Source organism: Macrobrachium rosenbergii, chromosome 33 (assembly GCF_040412425.1).
Source record: "Macrobrachium rosenbergii isolate ZJJX-2024 chromosome 33, ASM4041242v1, whole genome shotgun sequence".
Lineage (NCBI taxonomy): Eukaryota > Metazoa > Arthropoda > Malacostraca > Decapoda > Palaemonidae > Macrobrachium > Macrobrachium rosenbergii.
The window spans coordinates 271199-291570 of NC_089773.1; the positions used below are offsets into that span (position 1 = coordinate 271199).

The 20372-nt window shown below is 40.0% G+C and overlaps 1 protein-coding gene across 1 annotated transcript in view; it reads left to right on the forward strand.

The window, feature by feature from the left end:
• LOC136855761 (hepatoma-derived growth factor-related protein 2-like) overlaps positions 1 to 20372 on the forward strand; it is a 203265-nt gene that overhangs the window by 115152 nt on the left and 67741 nt on the right. Inside the window, exons 12-13 of the mRNA XM_067133118.1 lie at positions 8631 to 8805; positions 15113 to 15178. Coding sequence (XP_066989219.1) covers positions 8631 to 8805; positions 15113 to 15178 — 241 coding nt within the window. The remainder of the gene's footprint in view (positions 1 to 8630; positions 8806 to 15112; positions 15179 to 20372) is intronic.

Consider the following 20372-nt stretch of genomic DNA (forward strand, 5'->3'; position numbering starts at 1 on the left):
ATAATGAAGAGATAAACATGTGCAATAGTGTTAAACATATGGGTATAATTTTTGATCAGCATTTAAATTGGAAAGATCATATCAAATATATTAAAGCCAAAGGATCTAAGGCCCATTATTAAAGAAAAAATCTCACACCAAATGGGATGCAGGACGAGATACAGTGTTAATGTTGTACAATGCAACGGTACTATCAATTATAAATTATAGCTGTCCAATGTATTCAACTGCCTCAGAAGCAACTCTAAAATCTGTAGATGCTTTACATCACGAGGGAGTGTGTATATGTACAGGAGCTTTTCACTCATCTCCAACTGTCTCTATCCTAGCAGAAGCAGGCCAACTTCCTCTAAAATATTACAGAGATCCAATTACTTTAAGAAGAGGCTTATCTATTACAGAGATCCAATTACTTTAAGAAGAGGCTTATCCATTCAAGCAGGCATATCTCCTGTATCAAATAAATTTCTCAGTCAAAATACAAATAATAATCTAAATCAAAACTCATTTACCAAAAAAACTAATCAACTATTGAATTTATAAAACATGGTACCCAAATTTACTCAAGAAATAAATCAGATCAGACCATGGACACTAAAAAGGGCAAAAATATGCACATATTTATCATATCTGTCAGAAAAATATATGTTCAACACAGAAATGTATCATCAACATGCCATGGAACACATAAAACGGAAGGGTACTCCCTTCATAATCTATACAGATGGATCCAAAAACGAAGCTGGAGTGGGCTCATCAGCCTATTCAGCCTATTCAAGTGATGAAACTATCCAAATGGGCCTTCCTCTAATATCATCAGTATTTACAGCTGAATTAACAGCCATACAATTTGCTCTCCACATTATATCAAAGAAAGGAATTCCTTCAGCACTCATATTGAGCAACTCAAGAAGTGCAATTGAAGCAATAGGATCATTTAAATCAAATAATCACCTTGTCCAAAATATCCAATGGGAAATTCATCAATTAATTACAAATGGCCTTCAAGTTCATATTTGTTGAATCCCAGCCCATGTAGGCATTGAGGGTAATGAGAAAGCAGATAAAGCTGCTAAATTGGCTTGTACAATCCCCCCAACTACTACGAAAGCTCCCATATCAGACTGGCTAGCATCAGTTAAACCTTTGATGTATAGGGATTGGCAAAATGATTGGTCAAATACACCCCCTCAAAACAAACCAAGACAAATTAAGAACGAAGTTAAAAAGTGGCATTCTTCTACCCAAAAACAAAGAATTAATGAAGTAATTTTAACAAGACTCAGAATAGGACATTCCAGACTCACACATGGTCGCCTGATGTCAACTCCGCACACAAATCCAGTAACTTGTGAAAGGTGTAACATCCTAATAACAATCAAACATATCTTGATTGACTGTCCCAGATGGCAATATGAAAGAAATACTTAGAAAATAAATCAATAAAGGATATTCTAGCAGAAGGTAATAACTTTACAATTAATAATATCATTCTCTTCTTAAACAACATTACATTAATAAATAAAATACAATCCCCCCTTTTTTCCCCTCCCTTTTTTTTTCCTGTTCTGTTTTCCCCCTCTTGAATTTTTATTCTATTATAATTTTTTCCACTTTTTTAATTTACTATGTATTCTCCCCCCCTTTTTTTTCCAGCCCGAGAAGAACCCTAAAAGGGTTCAAATGTCTGTTTAAATAAATCATTTATGAATAAATAAATAAATGGACATGGCTGTTAAACTCTTGAACAAGGTGGTTAGGCAGTAACTACCGTCAGGTAGGTTGGAGTACCTGGATGTAGACATTCCACTTTGCTTTCGGCCATCAGGTGTTGCAGATGTGTTTTCGGACCTCTTTGCCTGACTGTTGTTAAGCTCTCTGTTACCCGGTGGGATCTTTCTGTATTTTGTGTATATATTTTGTGTGTTTGATATTTATTAATATACATACCCATGATTTGTGATAGCCTTGCATAGGCCATAGTTTCCCTGCGTCTGTGTCTTGGGTTTGACGGCCAAGGGCATACTTAGAGGGACGTAACTGAGTGGTAATGCTTCTTTTCCAGTAGCCCTTTATTTAGATACTGAAGGCATTCCCTTGTACGTTTGGATACATTAGATTGGGACATAATATCTTCGTTCCCCTTCACTGATAGGGATGCAACAAGTTCACTCCCCTTCATGGGCCTCCGCCCTCCATGTACAAGGGTATGACTACTTCCTTTCTACTTGTGCTGAGTATTGTTTTCACTGCCTGTGCTATGGGGGTTTGCGGGGGGGAGGTTGTGGGTGTCGTCAGTAAGTTTCGCTTCTGCGGTGCCCTTGGTGGCCTCCCCTCTTTCCTTCTCTCTCCTGGTAGGTTCTTCCTTATCTCTCCTTCGCCCTCTTCGCTCGTTTGTCGGGCAAAGACCAGAAGGGGGTTGGGCAGTCGGGTGACCTCTTCTCATGGACCTCCTTTCGCTGCGTAGGGCAGTTCCCCTTGGAGCAAGAGTAGTTTCCCTCTACTAATCATCTTTGCTTTTTCTTTCAGGTTGACAGTGAGCATCGTAGGCACAGCAGTAGTTGGCTGGATATCTCAGGGGATATCTTGCATGGAGGAGTCCTGACATTCATACAGTGTTCGGGATCAACCTCAGTACCTGGTTGGAATGGCATAGATCCTCATCGGGATCGTTCCAGCTCTGTTCCCCGCCAATGTGGATCGATCGGTGTCATTGCTGGCCTTCATGTATGCTGTGGCACTGCCTCTGGTCTATCTGTGGTCTGTCTGCTCCTGCTGTGTTTCCTGTGTTGTTGCTCCTGTTGACTCGGCTACAGTCTCTGGGCAGCTCCTCCTGGTCTCCTGCCACAGCCATCCTGATTGTTCCTGTCACTGCTGGTGAAGTTCATGTGACATTCCTGGCCATTGCTGTAGCTCCTGCCTTCTGAACCACTTCCATAGCCCCTGCATTGGCTGTCCTGATTGTGCTTGCTGCTTCTCCTGGTGGTCGTGTCCTGGGCTGCTTCCATTGTGATCCTTCCTAGCTGGCCTGAAGGTTATGATGTTTCGTGTCCACCATCCTGTAGAAGATATTGGAGTGAAGGTGAAGGAAGTCGCCCTGTGGAGGTAGCCGCCGTTTTCTTCAGCTTATCTTCGATTTCGTCTTCTGCTGCCTCTTCCCTTCCTCTCCCGAGGTTCGAGGGGGTCCTGTGAATCGGATGGACCTCCGTCGGCTGAAGGAGAGAAAGGCTGCTTCTTCCTCCTTGATGTCCTTTGGACGTCAAGGGTCTGCTTCCTTCTGAGGAGGCAGTAGGTCTCTCATTGTCTCTTCCTGACCTTTTGGTTCGGGAACCGACTCGCATAGCCCTTGGTTTTGTGTTTCGGGAGCTGCGGGCGCGCAGACCTCGCTGTGCGCTCCGGTTCCCAGTCCTGGAGGTTCCGCCTCCAGACGGGTGCTGCTTTGGGCGCTCATTCATAAGCTGCTCCAAGTGCTTGAGATTCTGTGGAATATTAAGTATCCTGATCTGGTCTGGAGAGTACTTTCCCCGCCCAGTGTAGGAGCAGTGTGAGAGAAAGAGCCGAGGCACCCAGGTGTCTCAGCTCTTCCTGCCAGCACTACAAGAGCTCTCCTAGTGCTTACCAGTGCTCGGTCAGGTTCCCAGCCTGGTGCTTTGATCCTGTTGGTTCGAACATCAGAAGAAGCAGGGAAGAGGTTCTCTTCAGGAGTCCAGCAGGACTTCGAAGGGACTAACTCTCTCTGGGGAGGCAAGTTTCTCTCGTTGTCTCTTCTCGCCCTCGGGCGGGAACCTATTCGCATTCTCCTTTGGGGTTTCGCCCTTTAAGGCTGCGCCCTCATTGCCAGTCTTAGAAGTCTGCTTTTAAGACTGTTTCTGTGCCTGGCTCTTTTCAATTTATTAGGAAACCAAAAGCAACCGCTCCCCATTTTTGGTTGTCTCGTAGGTCGCTTGAATTCTATGAATCATGAGCGCTCTCCTGGTGAGAGGCACAGAACGAGAGAAGGTGCCGAGATGCCCAGGCGTCTCTATACTGCCTGCCAGCTGCCTTAGTTGCTTGGTCGGGTTTCATCCTCATGTTTTGAACCTCAGGGTTCAAGCATGCAGGATAGCAGACGCAGAAATCTTTAAACCTTCTTCTCGAGGGGCCTCGGCCTCGAAGGAATTTAGAGTTTGGGAAATTAACCCTAGTTCACGGCAGATGAGTTTCGCTATCAGCTTGGCTTGGCTTGCTCTCCCTGCCCAGCCCCTGGTCGCGTTAGCGAGACTGGCTCGGCTCGGCTTGGCTTGCCCTGTTTGCCTCCCAGTCCACAGCTTACCACCCAGTCTGGATTGCGTTCGCATGATCGGCTCTGTTCGGTGCAGCTCGGCTCGGCCCTGCTCGATTTTTCTGAATCTGGTTCTCGGCACTGTTTGAGTGAACTTTCTGCTCTTCCCAAGAAAGCGCTTTGCCACGACACAAGCTCTCCTCTTCCCCCGTGTGGCAATAATCTCCTTCGGTTGATTATTGCTCACGATTCGCCCCCAATGAATAATCTTCATCACTCACAACCCTTGCAGTTCCCAAAGGGGCCGAGAGTTTTAGGGGCCACCGTGGCCTTTGCTTGGGAGAGATTGCTCAACCAAATGAATACTTTTCTTCGGACGAGGAGTTCATTCAAGTCAAGACACCAAGCTCCTCCCCTGCCTCGACAGAGTACGAATTTTTCTTGCCTTGGAGGGGTCTTGCTGACTGCAGGTTGTTCTGACTCTTGCTTCCTCTGGACTGGGTTCTCTCGCTGCTTCTCCTTGCCATGAAGGATATTCTCTTCCACAACGAGAGGTGGTGATCTTGTAGGACACCTGCTGGTTTCCTCCAGACAGTCTCCTGATGGATCCACGATCCTTCACTTTTAGGTTTTCTCTCCTCAAATACAACCATTCGTGGAGAGAACCCTGCCTTCTGGAGACTGGTCCTTTCTGGGGGTGGGTCCTCCTATACCAAACGGCAATCTGTGGGCAATTCTGATGCTAAGAAGGACTTTATCCTATTTGGATCAGTGGTTTTGTAAGTCCTGAGTCGGCTCAACCCATAGGAACGAACCTTTACTTGGTTCTGCCTCTCTCTTTCAGAGATTTGCCAGATACTGTGGTAATCAAGGTTCGTACCAGGGCACTGCCTTGTCCCTGGCCAAGACCTTTCGGTCTTAGTCATCTCAGCTCGACCTTAAGTTCAAGCCAGCCCTCCTCAACTCCTAAGAAGTCCCAGGCTTCAGAAGAGGATCGCGGAAACACATAGCCCTCTTCTTCCCTTCTAGGAAAGTGCGCATAACTATTGTCTCTTTCCATTAGGAAAGAGGGCAGAAGGAAAGAGAGAAAGAAGTATCAACTGGCAGAAATTCTACTACAAATGCCGGGATGAAATGATACTTATCAACTCTCTGGACCTGGCAGCAATATTGCTGAGACCTGGGAATGGATTCCTTCAGAGGTATCTATTTCCCTTGGGTCTCGGCAATTCTTTTCATCAAACTTCCATCCTCTTTCTCTCCAGTGCTCCCGATTCGGGAAATGCCACCCCGGCCAGAGCTAATCGTCTTGGTATCCTGTCATCTTGCAGAAGCTTCCCCATGGTGGAGAATGAAGGTGGTTTGCTTGAGTGAAGGAACCTTTGAATATGCTCGCATATTCTCCTCACAGTGTGTCTCTACTCCAGGATTCACCGATCGAGAAATGGGTGCACTCCTGGAAGACTTTGTCTTGAAGGTGTGTGACTGAAATGAATAATACCTTCTCATCAACATCCTGAACTCAAGGCAGCCATTTGGCCTTCTGAGAATCCAGGATGAGTTTTGCGACACTCAGTGGTTTCGTTGAACAACAAAACCACACTAGTGGCATACATCGACAAACAAGAGGAAATAGTTTTTTCTTCGCAACATTTGCAGGTGTTCTATAGTGCACTCGATAGTTCAATTGGCCAGATACATTCCCGGTGGGATGTATTGGTAGGCGAGCTTGGCCTCGGGTTTGAGTGATCGGGACGGAACATGCTCTTCACTCTTTTCTTGACGAAGATACACGAAGAGACTGCTTGACTGAGAGATCCCTACTGTCTTTCTGTCTGCCTCCCGGCACAACAAAGTCTGTAGTTTTCTCGCTCCCTTGTACCAGACCCAGGGGCCACTACGGTGAGGCATGCTGTCTTTTTGGGAAATATCGATATCTACGTTTTTCCCTCCATATTTTTGTTTCGCTAGGGGTTCACAAGCATTGCTCACTCCGAGTTACAGACAAATGCTTTAAGATTTTGCCTTTCGCCGAACTTATAACTGTGCTTCCAAGGCATCGAGAAGACTTCTCCTTGATCCAACCTCCTGTAGCAGAGCTACACAAAAAGCGATTCTTCGGGCAGTACATCCCTGTGTGTTCAGGACTGGGAGACCCTCTAGCTTTCCTCACAAGCATAGGCTTTCTTGCCGAGTGGCAACAGACACTGTTCCAGGGACTGGGTCTGTCTTCGCTGGTTGGTGGAACTACTTCTTGGGTCAGAGTTGCTCCTCAAGTCTGGACTTCTTTGTCTTCTCAGCCAATGGTTGCTTCTCTCCATTTCAGTTGTGAAGAACATAGACCCTTGTGACATACAGGCAGTCCCCGGTTTACGACGTTCTGAGGTTACGACGCTTTTCAAATATATTCATCAGAAATTATTTCCCGGCTTACGACACATGTTCCGGGGTTACAACGCGTCGTACGCCGATCCGACGGAAGAAATTTGGCCCCAAAACGGCAGAATAATCATAATTTGAAGGTTTTTTTGATGTAAAACTCAATAATAATGCAGTTTACGTTGTTTTCAATGCACCCAGAGCATTAAAAGTAAGGTTTTCTTATGATTTTTGACGATTTTCGACGATTTTCCGGTTTACGACGATTTTCGGGTTACGACGCGGCGCAAGAACGGAACCCCCGTCGTAAACCGGGGACCGTTTGTAGTCTTCTATCTGAAGTATCCTTTTTCTCCTCAGTTGTGATTTAGCTATGGATGAGAAGCTTCTTCAGTCTTGCTGTCTCAGGGAACTGTTCCCTGGGTGGCATGTGACTCTTGTTTAGGGTTCCTGTCCTGTGCTCTGCACTCGCCCTTACGAGAGTCGTCGGGCAGAGATGTGCCCTCCTAGGACCATCTCTCATCTCACTCCGGCCTTGGCGTAGAAGGATCAATACCTCAACTCCTTCTTGGATGTCATAAGTGGACTTCGAACCATCGGCATCTATTGTTGGGTTCAAGTCCTTCTTGTTCCTCTCCTCCGTGGACTTTGTATTGATGATCCAGATCAATCATTACCTTGTCCTATTAGGGAGCTATGGTACTTCCAAAAAGGCTTGACATTCTTAACCTGGATGTCGTCGACATTTTCGCTAGTACTGTGTCTCCCAAGGAAGAGGTGTCTAAGGACACATCTTTCTCCTGGCTTCGTGAAGCAGTCGAAGAAGGGACTTGGCAGCTGGCATCGACAATACCAGTACTTTCCACCCCGAGAGCTCATGAAGTCAATGGCTTGGTCCATCGCTCACATTCCGGAAGTTTCTGTTGGTCTGGAAGCAAGATGTGGTCTCATAGACCACACTCTTGTCCTCTTCCTTCGGTCTTGCCCACAGGCCCTTGGAACCTTTTTTCCTTGGTCCTGTGGTGGCTGCTCAACAAGTTGTGTGTTCTTACCCGGCTCCTTCAAGAGGACAAGTAACATCTCGCCTAAGGTGTTGGTTCTGGAAGTGAGAAGGATACAGAGAGTGACTGGCCTCACCTCCTCCTACTTTTCCTCCTTTGGGATGAGAATAGGACTCAAACCAACACTTGCTGGATCTGGCATTTGATGCAGTAAGACTACACATTGAGTACCCTTTCTATTTTTCTTCTAGAACCATAGAAGCAATTCCACTCCTTCCTCTAGCAAGGGGAGGAAGGAGAGACTGGCAATAAGGAAAACCTATGTCGGGTTTTCCTTACTACCTCTGATTCTTAGATTCTTCCCAGCCTATTTCGTATGAGTTACCTTTCCTCACTCATGCGAAAAGGTCCGGTATCAGACATTTGATCTTGTAGTTTCTACACTCCGATCAATATGTCAGAGGCACGGTGGTACTCCTCGCTCTTTCGACCAGGAGTAGTAGCCCAGGTGTGCAGAATTCCAGTCAGTTCAAGAGACTCACTCAGATTCCTCCCTCCAACCAGTGAGTCTTCGTAATGTAAAGGACCAACGGTTTGTATATCGTGTCGGAACAAATCACAGTTTTTAAAAGTTAAATGTGTTTTTCCTAACTATACAAACCTGAGGTCCTTTACGTTAACATTTTTATACCCGCCTCATGCCACCCCTCAATCTGAACCTGGACTGAAAGGCAAACTGGAATGATTATATCTGGGCAGGCGGGTATTCCTGCCTACCTGACAGTAGTTACTGCCTATCCACCTTGTTCAAGAGTTTCATGGCCTTGTCCAGCTTCGCTGTAAGTAATTCCTAATGTAAAGGAGCTCAGGTTTGTATAGTTAGGAAAAATACAATTTACTTTTAAAAATTGTGATTTTTTACCCTTAGATTATGTGTGGCCTGGTTTTTTTATGTTATCTCATATTTATATTTTATTTTCGCCTTCCAGAACGTTGGATATAGAGGCGCAGTTGCTGGATCTTGACCAGAAGATACGAGAGGCATTATCTGTAACAGATCCGCGTAAAGACGATGCAAAAGATTACCTAGAAAGAATGTCAAAACTTGTCATATCTGGTCTTATGTTAAAAAAGAATCCTCATGTTGTAGATGCTATTAAAAAGGTAAGTAACTTGATGTAATAAGTGTTTTAATGAATTTTTTGTTTTTCTATGCTCTGGAAATGTTAAATGTTATGCTAACCTCAATGCTTGGAGCAACATTTATTCATACTGTCTCTGTATTGATGGGTTTAATGTTCTGTAGAGGAGAGAACTAGTTATTAGTGTATTACTGGAAGTGAATCTTACCAGCTGTTAAAGTTAGCTTGTATCTTTGCGCCATTAGGTGCATTCAGCATTAAAAAGAAACAAAATAACTTGGCTGACCTGCTAGAACTATCTATGTAATCACCTGTTTCCCACCATGTGGCACTGAAATGCCATGCTGTGTCCTTGTGCATAAATGTAAATCGGTAGTAAAATTTTTGACTATACAGGAAGTACCCGGTTATCGGTGATCCAGTTTTTCAGTGCTTGTTTAGTGAGGAAAATGGGCAATTTTCGGCTCCGATAATCGCATATTGGCGCCGATACATACCTAACAGAGGTGCCGATAACTGAAAGTCAGCGATTTTCGCTTATCGTCACGCCATCAGAACAGAACCCCTGCCAATAACCGGGGGATTGCCCGTATCTGGCTGATTTTCTCTTGCTCAGTATTGTGCTTCTTTTCTGGTTTTGCATTATGTCATTTATAGCAAGAAGAGATGAAAGCATTATGCTGTATAGGAACAAGTTTCCTGTAAATAGAGTGTTACATAGGATTTTGCTCATGAACGTGAACTGGAATAGCCATTTAACTTTCAGAGAAGGTCATTAACTACCGACGGGTAGGGGAAAGCCCACCCTAATTGTGAGTCTGCACTCCACTTTGCTTCCGGCCACGGTCGTGTGAAGACATCTCTGTGCTTCCTACCCGACTTGCTGTTCACTTGCAGACTTACGCCTTTTTCTTGCTGTTTACTTGAAATATATTATTGTTTGTTTGAGTATTTGCAATGCAAACCCCTCAATCGCTTAAGCCTACTTCATCGGAAGGGAAACTGCAAGTATTTAGGTGCCTTCCAGTAGAGATTGATCTGCACACATTGTGTGCTTCATGCTGTAAGCATGATTGTAACTGAAGTAGTCCATGCTCAGAGTGCTGGGTCTGGCCTTCTGAATAGTTGGTGAAATTTACCAGGAAGAAGTAGAGAGAGAAGCTCTCCTCCTCTGTGTTACCAGGGTGTAATACAGGCAGTCCCCAGTTATCGGTGATCCAGTTTTATGGCACTTGTCTGGCTATGAAAATCGGCAGTTTTCAGCACCGAAAATTGCCGATTTCCACTTATTGGCCCCGGTAATGGGTATTGATGCCGATACAAACCTATCATAGGCACTGATAACTGAAAATCACCGATTTTCAGCGCTTTTTGGCGCGGATGGTTATCATCACACTGTCAGAACAGAACCCCCGCCGGTAACCAGAGACTGCCTGTACTCTGCTGGTGACACTGAAGGTTCTCTTTGGTATCCCTCCCCCTCCTGCCAAACTTCCACCTGTTATTACCACTCCCAAGGAAGTGGTTGCCCTTTTGCTGGCTCTTACTGTTACTTTTGTAGAAAGTTGCTGATCGTCGGGGATGACCACCCCGGTTCCTCTCCAGGAGTCTGTTTTTGCCCTTGTTTTAGGGAGGCAAGGAGACACAAATAGAAAGATCTGTTCAGGCTAGCAAAGAAATTTCCATCCCCTTTGGACCAAGTCCAGGAACATTATTCTTTTAGTTCATTTTGTCCCAGGGAGAAACAGTGTCATTGCAAACAACTTGGTAGGAAAGGCAAGGTCTTCCGTCAACATGGTCTCTTCTTCCACAGGTTTGCCAGTTGAGGAGCCTTTGGGGAGACCCAAACATAAATACATTAGTGACTGCCCAAAACACGACACTCCCAGTGTACAGTACTGCTCTCCATGCCAGGATCATCAGGCATGGGCAGTCGATGCCTTTCGTTAAGAGTGGTCAAGTATAGATCTTTACACTTTTCTTCTGTTTGCTGTTTTGAGGAAAATAATAAAGTTGCGAGCTTTGCAGAACACTAGGGTGATTTTGATAGCTCCTTGCTGCTGATCTTTGAATTTCAAGGAATGATCAAAATTTAGTTACTGACAGTTTTTGGCTGTTTTTGTATAAATATATCCTGAAGTTCTATTGCTCAAAAAAAAAAAATTTTTTTTAGATGGGTTTACTGTAGACCCATCTAAAAAAAAAATTTTTGTGGACTCACCTATTCATGGGTTTCTCTATGGAACATATATACGCATTATTTGCTGAAAATTTGCCCATTCACAGTATTTTTCACGGAGAAATATTCACTGATTACTGTATTTTCATCTCATTTTCATGGCTAAATGCACTTTTTATGATGAAACTATTGAAATACTCAGGCAATGGGGTAAGTAGTTAATACCGATACGACAATATTCCTTTCCTCCATCTCTTTATCCCATCTTCTAGTTAAAAAGGCGAAAGAGAATGATAAAAGTATTGTTAGTAACCGTATACTCTTGAATAAATGCGTACAGCCATAAACAACCGACTGAGAAACTGTTGTATTGCTTATCACCGAATCGAATAACAACAGCCATTTTGCCTGTATTTCAACCATCATTCGGTAATAAACAAATAGCTTAGTTATAGTACAAATGATGTTAAGTAGAATAGGACTGATATATTTTTACATTACACCCTTATTTGGTATGGATAAAAGATTGGCAAGGAAATATACTGCTAAATTTATGCTGCAAATTGTGACTGAAGCTGAGAAAACAATGTCCAAGCTGCTAATGACTATAAATTATCGTGCATCAGCAACATGGATGAAACTCGACCGTAATTAAAATTGGAGAGAAAGTATTTTAATCAAAACTATTGGTCATCAAAGAACACATTACTGCTATTTTTATTGTACATCGATAAACGATAAATACGTAAAGCTCATATAATGATGAAATAAAGTGAAAATAGCAAACGGAATCTTGATTATCTGTACATGAAACAAATGTCCCCAAACGGCCAGCGTCATGTTAACGAAAAAATAGCTAAATTAATTTCACAATGAGACGTATTTAAGTTATATTTCGACTTAAAAACACTTTGTATAACGAAAAATAACCTTGCCCACATAAATAAATTATCTAGAGATTCATTTACGCTAACTAGAAGCAAGAAAAGCGCTCTGAACGGAGTTAAGCGAAATGAACTTAAAGCGTAATCGATTTCCAAACCAAAACGTTGATGGCTATGATCACAGTGTATTAATTCAAAAGTAATATAAGAATATACACAACATTATTGGATACAGTGAATTAAGGCATAACATTTTAAAAGATCCATGGAAAAGATGCATATTCGTTATGTTGATGTTTGTATAATACGATATGTGAATATAGAGTACAGTATAATGTAGGCTACGCTACCCTATATGTATACGATATACCATAGTGTAGGCCAAGCTAATTCTTGTTTGTTATCCAATTTCTCTTTGTATTGAATTTTCATAAGTCACTCTGCATGAACCTCCAGAATTAGCTGATATTAATAATTACTATACCGTGTATGTATAGAGTATACTTTTTAGTGTAGACTAGGCTACCATATATGTATACATGCATTGAATACCCTAGTGTAGGCTAGGCTGTATTCAAGATTAGTTTTTTCCAACAAACGATGGTTTTTTTGGAACCTAACCCCATCGTAAGTAGGATAACACCTGTATAAGCATTTTTAGTTGTGTGTGTTTGAACTATCAAAATGGGCAGTTCTAAATGTTTTTAGAAGGGTTCTAAGTATTCGTGGGTTTTAGCTATTTGCGGGGGCGTGTGGTACGCATCCCCCGCGAATACGGGGGTTTTACTGTATTGACAATTTTGTTCATTTGTATGGCACAGTGAGTGACAAATTGTAACAAAACTTTTAACAAATTTTCTGATCTTGTTTTGTTTGAAATCATTGATATACGTGCATCACCCACTAAAATATCCTGTTCTCTCTAGTCATATCGTTTAAGAAAATATGAGATCATAGTAACTTGCTCAAGGCATCCCATTTGTCTTGTGACTCATGAAAGTTATTCTGACTCATTCAGAATAAGTAGAGCATTTCAGATTGTCAGGGTTATCATATAGCCTAAACGGTTCGAAACGTACTAACCTAATTGTAGCCTTAGCCTAAGTCTTATACTACGACACCCAGATTACTTCATTCTTATGCTAGTTCAAATTGTGATTAAATCAATCCATTGCGTTGTGTATATTAATCTAAACATAAACGATATAAACTTACTGTTGGCGCATTCAATGTCCCTAGCTTGAAATACAGTAGAATCAGATTGGCATGAGCACAATCTCTACTTCGTAACCCTCATCCAAAGCACACCGCAAGAAATTCTCCTTACATTTAGATATGCATATCCTAAAGAAATTTTTCCCAAATGAAAACGAATACTAAAGTGGATTTGAAGGCACCGACAACTATGGCTGCATTCCCCTCTTGAGTCCTTACTAGCTAGAACCGCACTGTATCAAGGCTGTGAAGAGACTGCCTCTCACAACTGTCTTTGGCAGTAGTTAAGCACTGTTACCTGTATATTTACAATTAAATACATGAAACAGTGAAAACAACGCTTATCGTTACCAAATACAAGCACAACAGAACTTAATATCCTTCTTCTGCATAATACACATTTCCAATTTATGTAAATTTAAAGAGAATACATAAAACTATACCATAACTTGTGGAAAAGTACAATCTCTCTTGTTGAGATTTCAACAAAAGTAGCACCATAGATGTACTGTGCAAAACAGTTTACATATAATGTTTTGTATATCTTGACTTATTTTTACAGTTTTGTATTTCTTTACCTGTTTTTATATTTCTTTTCTTACTTTTACAGTAAAATAACCACATGTAAATTGACATACTATATACAAATGAATAGCGATCTCCCTCATCACCATTCATGTATATGAAATTTATGTTATCATAGGTAAAATCATTTAAGGGTCAATTTATTTTGTTTGACACAGGGTAAGAGTAGAATGTTTTATTTCCTCAGGATACCTATACAGTGTGTCTATTCACAAATAAAAGAAATATGTAAGCATATGGCAACATTTCCTTCGGGCGCATCACGTAGTGCCATAGTGTACTTCATGAGTCATGCTACGCCCAGCATTTTAGTGCTTTTCTGAGCACCATTTTTTCTGCCATAATGGGAGCAAAGAAGAGATTTGTTGTAAGAGAAATATGTAATAACTATGAGAATCGAAAAGACATAAGAAATCAGAACAAAAGGCAATTGTCTCCATTGGAGAAATGTCATACATGTCATTGCCCAAGAGGAAACCAAGCAGGGAGCATATTTCTTTCTACCTGATTATTTTGTAAATTTCAGTGGATGTTCCTTATATGAAGAAATACTTCTACTACAAAAATCAGCTTTCGAACTATCATAGTTTCATAGTTATTACAAAATGAGCAAAATATTTTTTCTTTCGCCATTTTCGCAAAACTAACTTTTGTTTTAAAAAGTAAAGGACCACACCTCAAAGAAGACAGAACCAAATTCAGTGAAACTCTCACAGCATGTAGTATAACTATATATCTTTAATTAAGCATAAGGAAAATTATTTTTTATTGCTACTTTTTTATATATAATTTATAAAAAATGCTGTTTTCTGCAACTGCAAAATTCATAAACTTAGAGATAGAATTTTTAAAAATTTTCTTACCTAGGTATTTTAACTATTAGTTGTTTAATAAGTGGTAAAAATTCGAAGTACAGTAAATCCCTTCAATCATAAGATAGCTATGGTCACCTAGTATATGATGGTGCCTTATGCCAGTGCCGGTAAGACTCATTCCAAACAATGAAAACTGTTTTGATGGAATGAATTATTTGGATACTTGCCCGCTGTTAAAGTGGAAGCCCACCCAACCTCCCCACATCATCGTGGGTGATCATGAAGAATTATGGCAAGAATGCAAACATTCCAATGCCACATAGTGGGAAACAGGTGATTACAAAGACAGTCCCAGCAGCTACAGCCAAGCATTATTTTGTTTTTTGAATGTCATTCACACCTAACGGTGCAAAGATACAAACTAACTTTAACAGTAGGTAAGTATCCAGATAATTTTATCATAAAAATTTTCATTTTTATCATATCAAATAATTAATTCACTTGAATCATAGCATGTCCTTTAAAATGTCATTGCTCATAATCTTCATCTCCATACAGTGATTTAATAACTGAGCCCTAAGTATCTTCCTTTTTAATAGTCTCGTTTTTCACTTTGCAGTAATTAAATATAAAAATTCTTTCCTTTCACAGTGCAGAAGATACAAATACGATGACGAAGTCAGAGAAAAGGCAGACCTGGTTTACAACAGATTTAAGGTAAGTGTCAGTTTTTTTTATTATTACCTAAAATCTATTTTACTTAGTCTCTTATATGGTTGTATTGTCTACTATTAGAAGTTTGTTGGAGCTTAATCCTCTACTTATCAGGCCATGAAGGGTTTGGTTTGGTAATTCGAGGGTCCAGCCCTGTGACAGCTAAGATTTATAGCTCTATGGTCTAATGAACTATTTTAATAAGTAATAATTTATTGATAATTTTAGAATTGTACATTCAAGTTGTTATTGTATGTCAAGTGGAAGTGCAGTTTAATATACAGCCCCGGCAAACTTATATTTACTTATGTGAGGCATTTTCAACTTGTTGGTTGATTCGGCATCTTGTGCATTGCTGAAAAAATTTTTGAAAATCACTGGATTAAAGTAAATAGAAAATAAATGAAATTGCAGTAATACCCGCGTAACATCATTTCATTTTCTGGCATTGTTGACTTTATGAAGTTTAATGCCAACTTTATGAAGTTTTTGTTAAAAGTAATGGAAAAACAAAAATTGACAATCACCAGTTTATTTAACTTGACATTAGTGAGAAGCATGTAAAAATCCATGGAAATACAAAAATCACTTAAAAACAATGAAATGTACCAAATCACATTATGCCCCTGTGAAAGGAAAGCAAAGATAGTGTGTAAAAAGGATTGATATTCTTAAAATTATGATACCTGACTCACTTGAGATTAAAATTATCCATTTGAATGTTAAGTAGAAAATTTAATGTTGTGTATACAACATTAAAATTAGAATACCAAGTGTTACAGTATTGCATTACATATCAGATGTAAACTTTTGAATATCACCATTTTCAGACTGCATTACCCAGCTTACCACTGAAGCTCATTACTGCTAAGTACACTTTTACATACACTCAATACTCAGATGAGTTTTTTAAATCTAATTTTTATATCTAGAATGAGGAATGTTTTGAAACAAGTTTGTACAATATCTTAATGAAGGTAACAGTTGTTGGAAGGAGGAGGTACATTGAAAAGTTCTGAGTTTTGTTGATCCAGCCACTCGTTTTTATAACCAGCTTTTACAATGGATGTAATCAACATAGTCGTGTAATCAAAATTAATTTTCAAGTCATCAGGGTCAAACCCAGGACTCTTAAATTAAAAGCATCGCACTGCCAAATACCCCACACAGGTTATATTATTATTATTTCCATTCCTAAGGCATCAGCTGGGTACTCTGTGCACTTTTTTGCATACCTGTGAGTTTTACCCACCTTCCTGACCCACCAGTGACTGAGTTGATAGCATTCCACTTGAATTACCCCATGTGAGTGATTGTGATGGAAATAACCAACATGCTTAATAGAAGCAAATTTGTAACTTGCATCAGATTGAACACAGGATTCTCAAATGACAGGCAAGGATGCTACCAGCTAACCCACACAGGTAAAAAAAAAAAAAAAAAAATAGTTGAGACCTGAGCACTCCCGTACCTTACCTTAGCTGGCTCTACACCTTGCATACCAGCAAGTTTTACCTAAATCCCCAACCCACTAGTGACCCAACTGATAGCATTTCAAATTAACTTCTCAGTGAATACGCCACATTTGAAAGTCCTGAGTGTAATCTTGATGTGAGTTATGAATTTATTTTTGTTACACATGTAATTTTGTTTTGATTATTTCCATCATATTCTCTCAGAATGTGTCATTCAAATGAACTGCTATGTGTTGGGTCACTAATGAGAAGGAAAGTTAGGAAAAACTTGTTGTTATGCAAGGTGTGTACATTGCCCAGGTAATACCTCGTATGCAGAGATACTTTGGTGTCAACTTCTTTTATGACCTGTGTGGGTTAGTTGCCTTTCATCTGAGTCCTGGGTATTATTCTGTTGTGAGTTAGATTTATTTCTATTACACATGTTGCTTATTTCCATCATCTTTGCCCAGAAGGTTTAATTCGAATGGAATGGTATCAGTTGGGTAACTGGTGGATCACAGAATTGGGTAACTCGTTGGTATGCAAAGTGTAACCTTCTCTGGTAATGCCTCAGATACAGAAATACTCAGTTTCCATCTTTTTAGATCTATGTTAGTTAGTGGTTAGTGCACTTGCTTGTTATTTGAATGCCCTGATTTTGGTGTCAGTGTGAGTTAGAAATTAGTAGAAATGAATTTCTAACTCACATGATTTTGTTGGTTATTTCCTTATTCGCTCTGAAGGGTCAGACTGTATGAAATGCTCTCTGATGGGTCACTGATAGGTAACATTCATTAGTATTTAGCGTGCCCCAAATTCTTTCATGACCTGTGGGAGTCATTTGGTAGTTCTCATACTTTCCATTTGAGATTTCTGGAATCATTCCTGACATGGGTTAGAACTGTATTTTTGTTACATGTGTGTTGATTATTTCCAGGTTGTTCACTTGGAAGAGGTATTTCAAATGGATTGCTACCTATAGGGTCACTAGTGGGTGAGGGTTTTATAACCAGGGTGGGTTAGTTTGTAGTGCCCTTACCTTTCATATAAGAGTCGTGGGTTTGATCCCAATTTGAGTTAGAAATTTATTACTGTTCTACTTGTCAGTTATTTCTATCGTATTCATATTCATGCAGAAGGGATCATTCAAGTGAAATCCTATCAATTGGGTCGCTGGTGGGTTAGGAAGGTTGGTAAAACTTTGTTGGTATGCCTCAGGAACAGAAATACTTTCATGTCTTGTGTGGGTCAGTTGGTGGGTCTCTTGCCTTTTGTTAGAGAGTCCTGGTTTTGATCCTGATGTAAATTGGAAATTTAATTGTATGATGCAATGAAGGGACAATTCCAATTAAATGCTATGAGTTGGGTAAAACTTGTTAAGTACAGTATATAAGCTGCGCAGCCTGCCTATGTAGTGTCCTAGGTATAGAAGTACTTAGGTTCCAACTTATTTTACAGCCTGTGTCACTTAGTTGGTAGCAGCCTGTGTCACTTAGTTGGTAGTAGCCTCACCTGGCATATGAGAGTCTTGGTTTTGATCCCAATGCAAGTTAGAAATTTATTACTACTATATGCATGATTTCATGTTGATTATTTCACTCTAGTAATTTGAACGAAATGCTATCAGTTGGAATACTGGTGGGTCAAGAAATTGGGTAAAACTTATGTAAGGTGTGCATCCTCCCAGTAAATGCCTTATTTACAGAAGCACTTGGGTTCCAACTTCTTTTATGACCTTTATGGTTAGACCCCAGGAGTCATGCTTACTTGAATGTAATCCCCTGACTGAGCAAACTTTCAAATTTAACACACACACACAATGATTGGAAAGTGACTATTTTTTGCTAGTGCTGAACACACACACACACACGATTGGAAAGTGAATATTTTTGCTAGTGCACAACCTCTTTGCCAGATCACTTGCAAAATTACCAGCCAAGTTATAAAGTCATTCTAACATTTTTTATATCTTGTACAGTATTGCACAGTTACAATTACAGCTAACATTAAATAGTAGAAGATTAAAGAATTAAAATTAGCAACATTTACCGAGTAATTATACACACATACAGTCGGACTTCTTAAATCTGGTACTCCATGGTCTGGCAATTCTCATGATCCGCAACTTTGTTAAATCAGCCGCCATTAGTTCTTGAGCGGCTACGAGGGCAGTGCCACATGTTTCAGATTTTGGACTTTTTCGGAATTTGGAACTGAGGCTTGCTCCGTAAATACACAAGTACAGTTTATTTCCAACGAAAACATTCTGTGAAACTAAAAAATTTACAGCATATGAAAGATCTGTAATTTGCATGTATACTCATGTATCATGTGGTCATTAAAATTTCATCCAAAAACATGATTCATCACCTATAATATCGTGTACAGTGAGAGATGCATTTTCAATAAATTGCACTAGGCAGGATTTTTATGCCTGTCTCAGTTTTAGTAGGTATATACCATTGATAATGCATATTATATCTGGAGTTAGCTTTAACAAATAAATAGGGCTAGAAGCCAAAGTTCATTGGGTTAAATGTGAATCTTCACACATTAAATCAGACTTACCAACCTTGGGACTTGTATAAGAATTCGTTACCGTTTCTTATAATTAACAACTGCTTACTGCTGTGTGCAAGACACACACAAACAACAGCGAGTACTGACATAAATAATCAATCGGGAAATAGCTGTTTGCAGTTGTCAGTTACCGTAACTAATAATGTTTATTAAGGGCTGAGTTAAAGTTGTCGACTTGCTAAAAATTTGCAAATTTTCAATGGTGACTTCCATAAATAAAAATAAGAGAAATCTTTACTCATCCTTCACGCAATGGAGAGGAAAGTGTTGTGAAAGTATGCCACTAAATTCATGGTTGTAGCTGTGGCTGGAGAAACAAATAATGTGGAAGAGGCAAAAGCAACATCCAATACTGGTGAAATCACACCTTTACTTCATTTAATTTACTGCATTTATAAATAAAGGAAGTTGCATTTTTAAACCCGACTATGATAATTTACGAAAAACGAATCTCCGAAATGCGTTTCATTTAGCAACTAATGGCTGAGATGTCAGTAAAATGCAGTTGACTGATGATTTTAAGAATGTAAACATGACCTGGATGCAAATGGCGCCTGATCGTAAGTTACAGTTAGATATGAAAATAATGCATGAAATATAATTGCATACAGTACATAAAACAACAGATTTATAAATTATCATTATTCTTAAAATATGCAACTGTATTACAGTGGGTCCCCGCTGGATCACGGATCAGCAGTCGCTCCTTCAGTTAATCGCAGGTTTTTCTGTGAAACTTATCTCCAAATATATTGTGGAAAGTTCACTAATTCATGAACTTTTTCATAGAGTAACTAAATACGTTTTTTTTATAAAATAGTGATTAACTAATTTTCAGATATTAATATTAATGGAAACAGTAAAATTAAAATCTTGCAAAATCACAAAAAATCTCTCTCTCTCTCTCTCTCTCTCTCTCTCTCTCTCTCTCTCTCTCTCTCTCTCTCTCTCTCTCTCTCTCTCTCTCTCTCTCTCTCTCTCTCTCTCTCTCTCAATAAATTACAGGATCCATTTATACCCATTTATTATCATCGTAATATGTATAAAAAAAAAAAAAAAAATCGTCCCGACATTTGTCATTGTTTTTACTGTAGGTTCATGTTGCCATATTTTTTCTTTCCGTGATTTACTGAACCGTACTTCATTACAAGTCTAGTTGA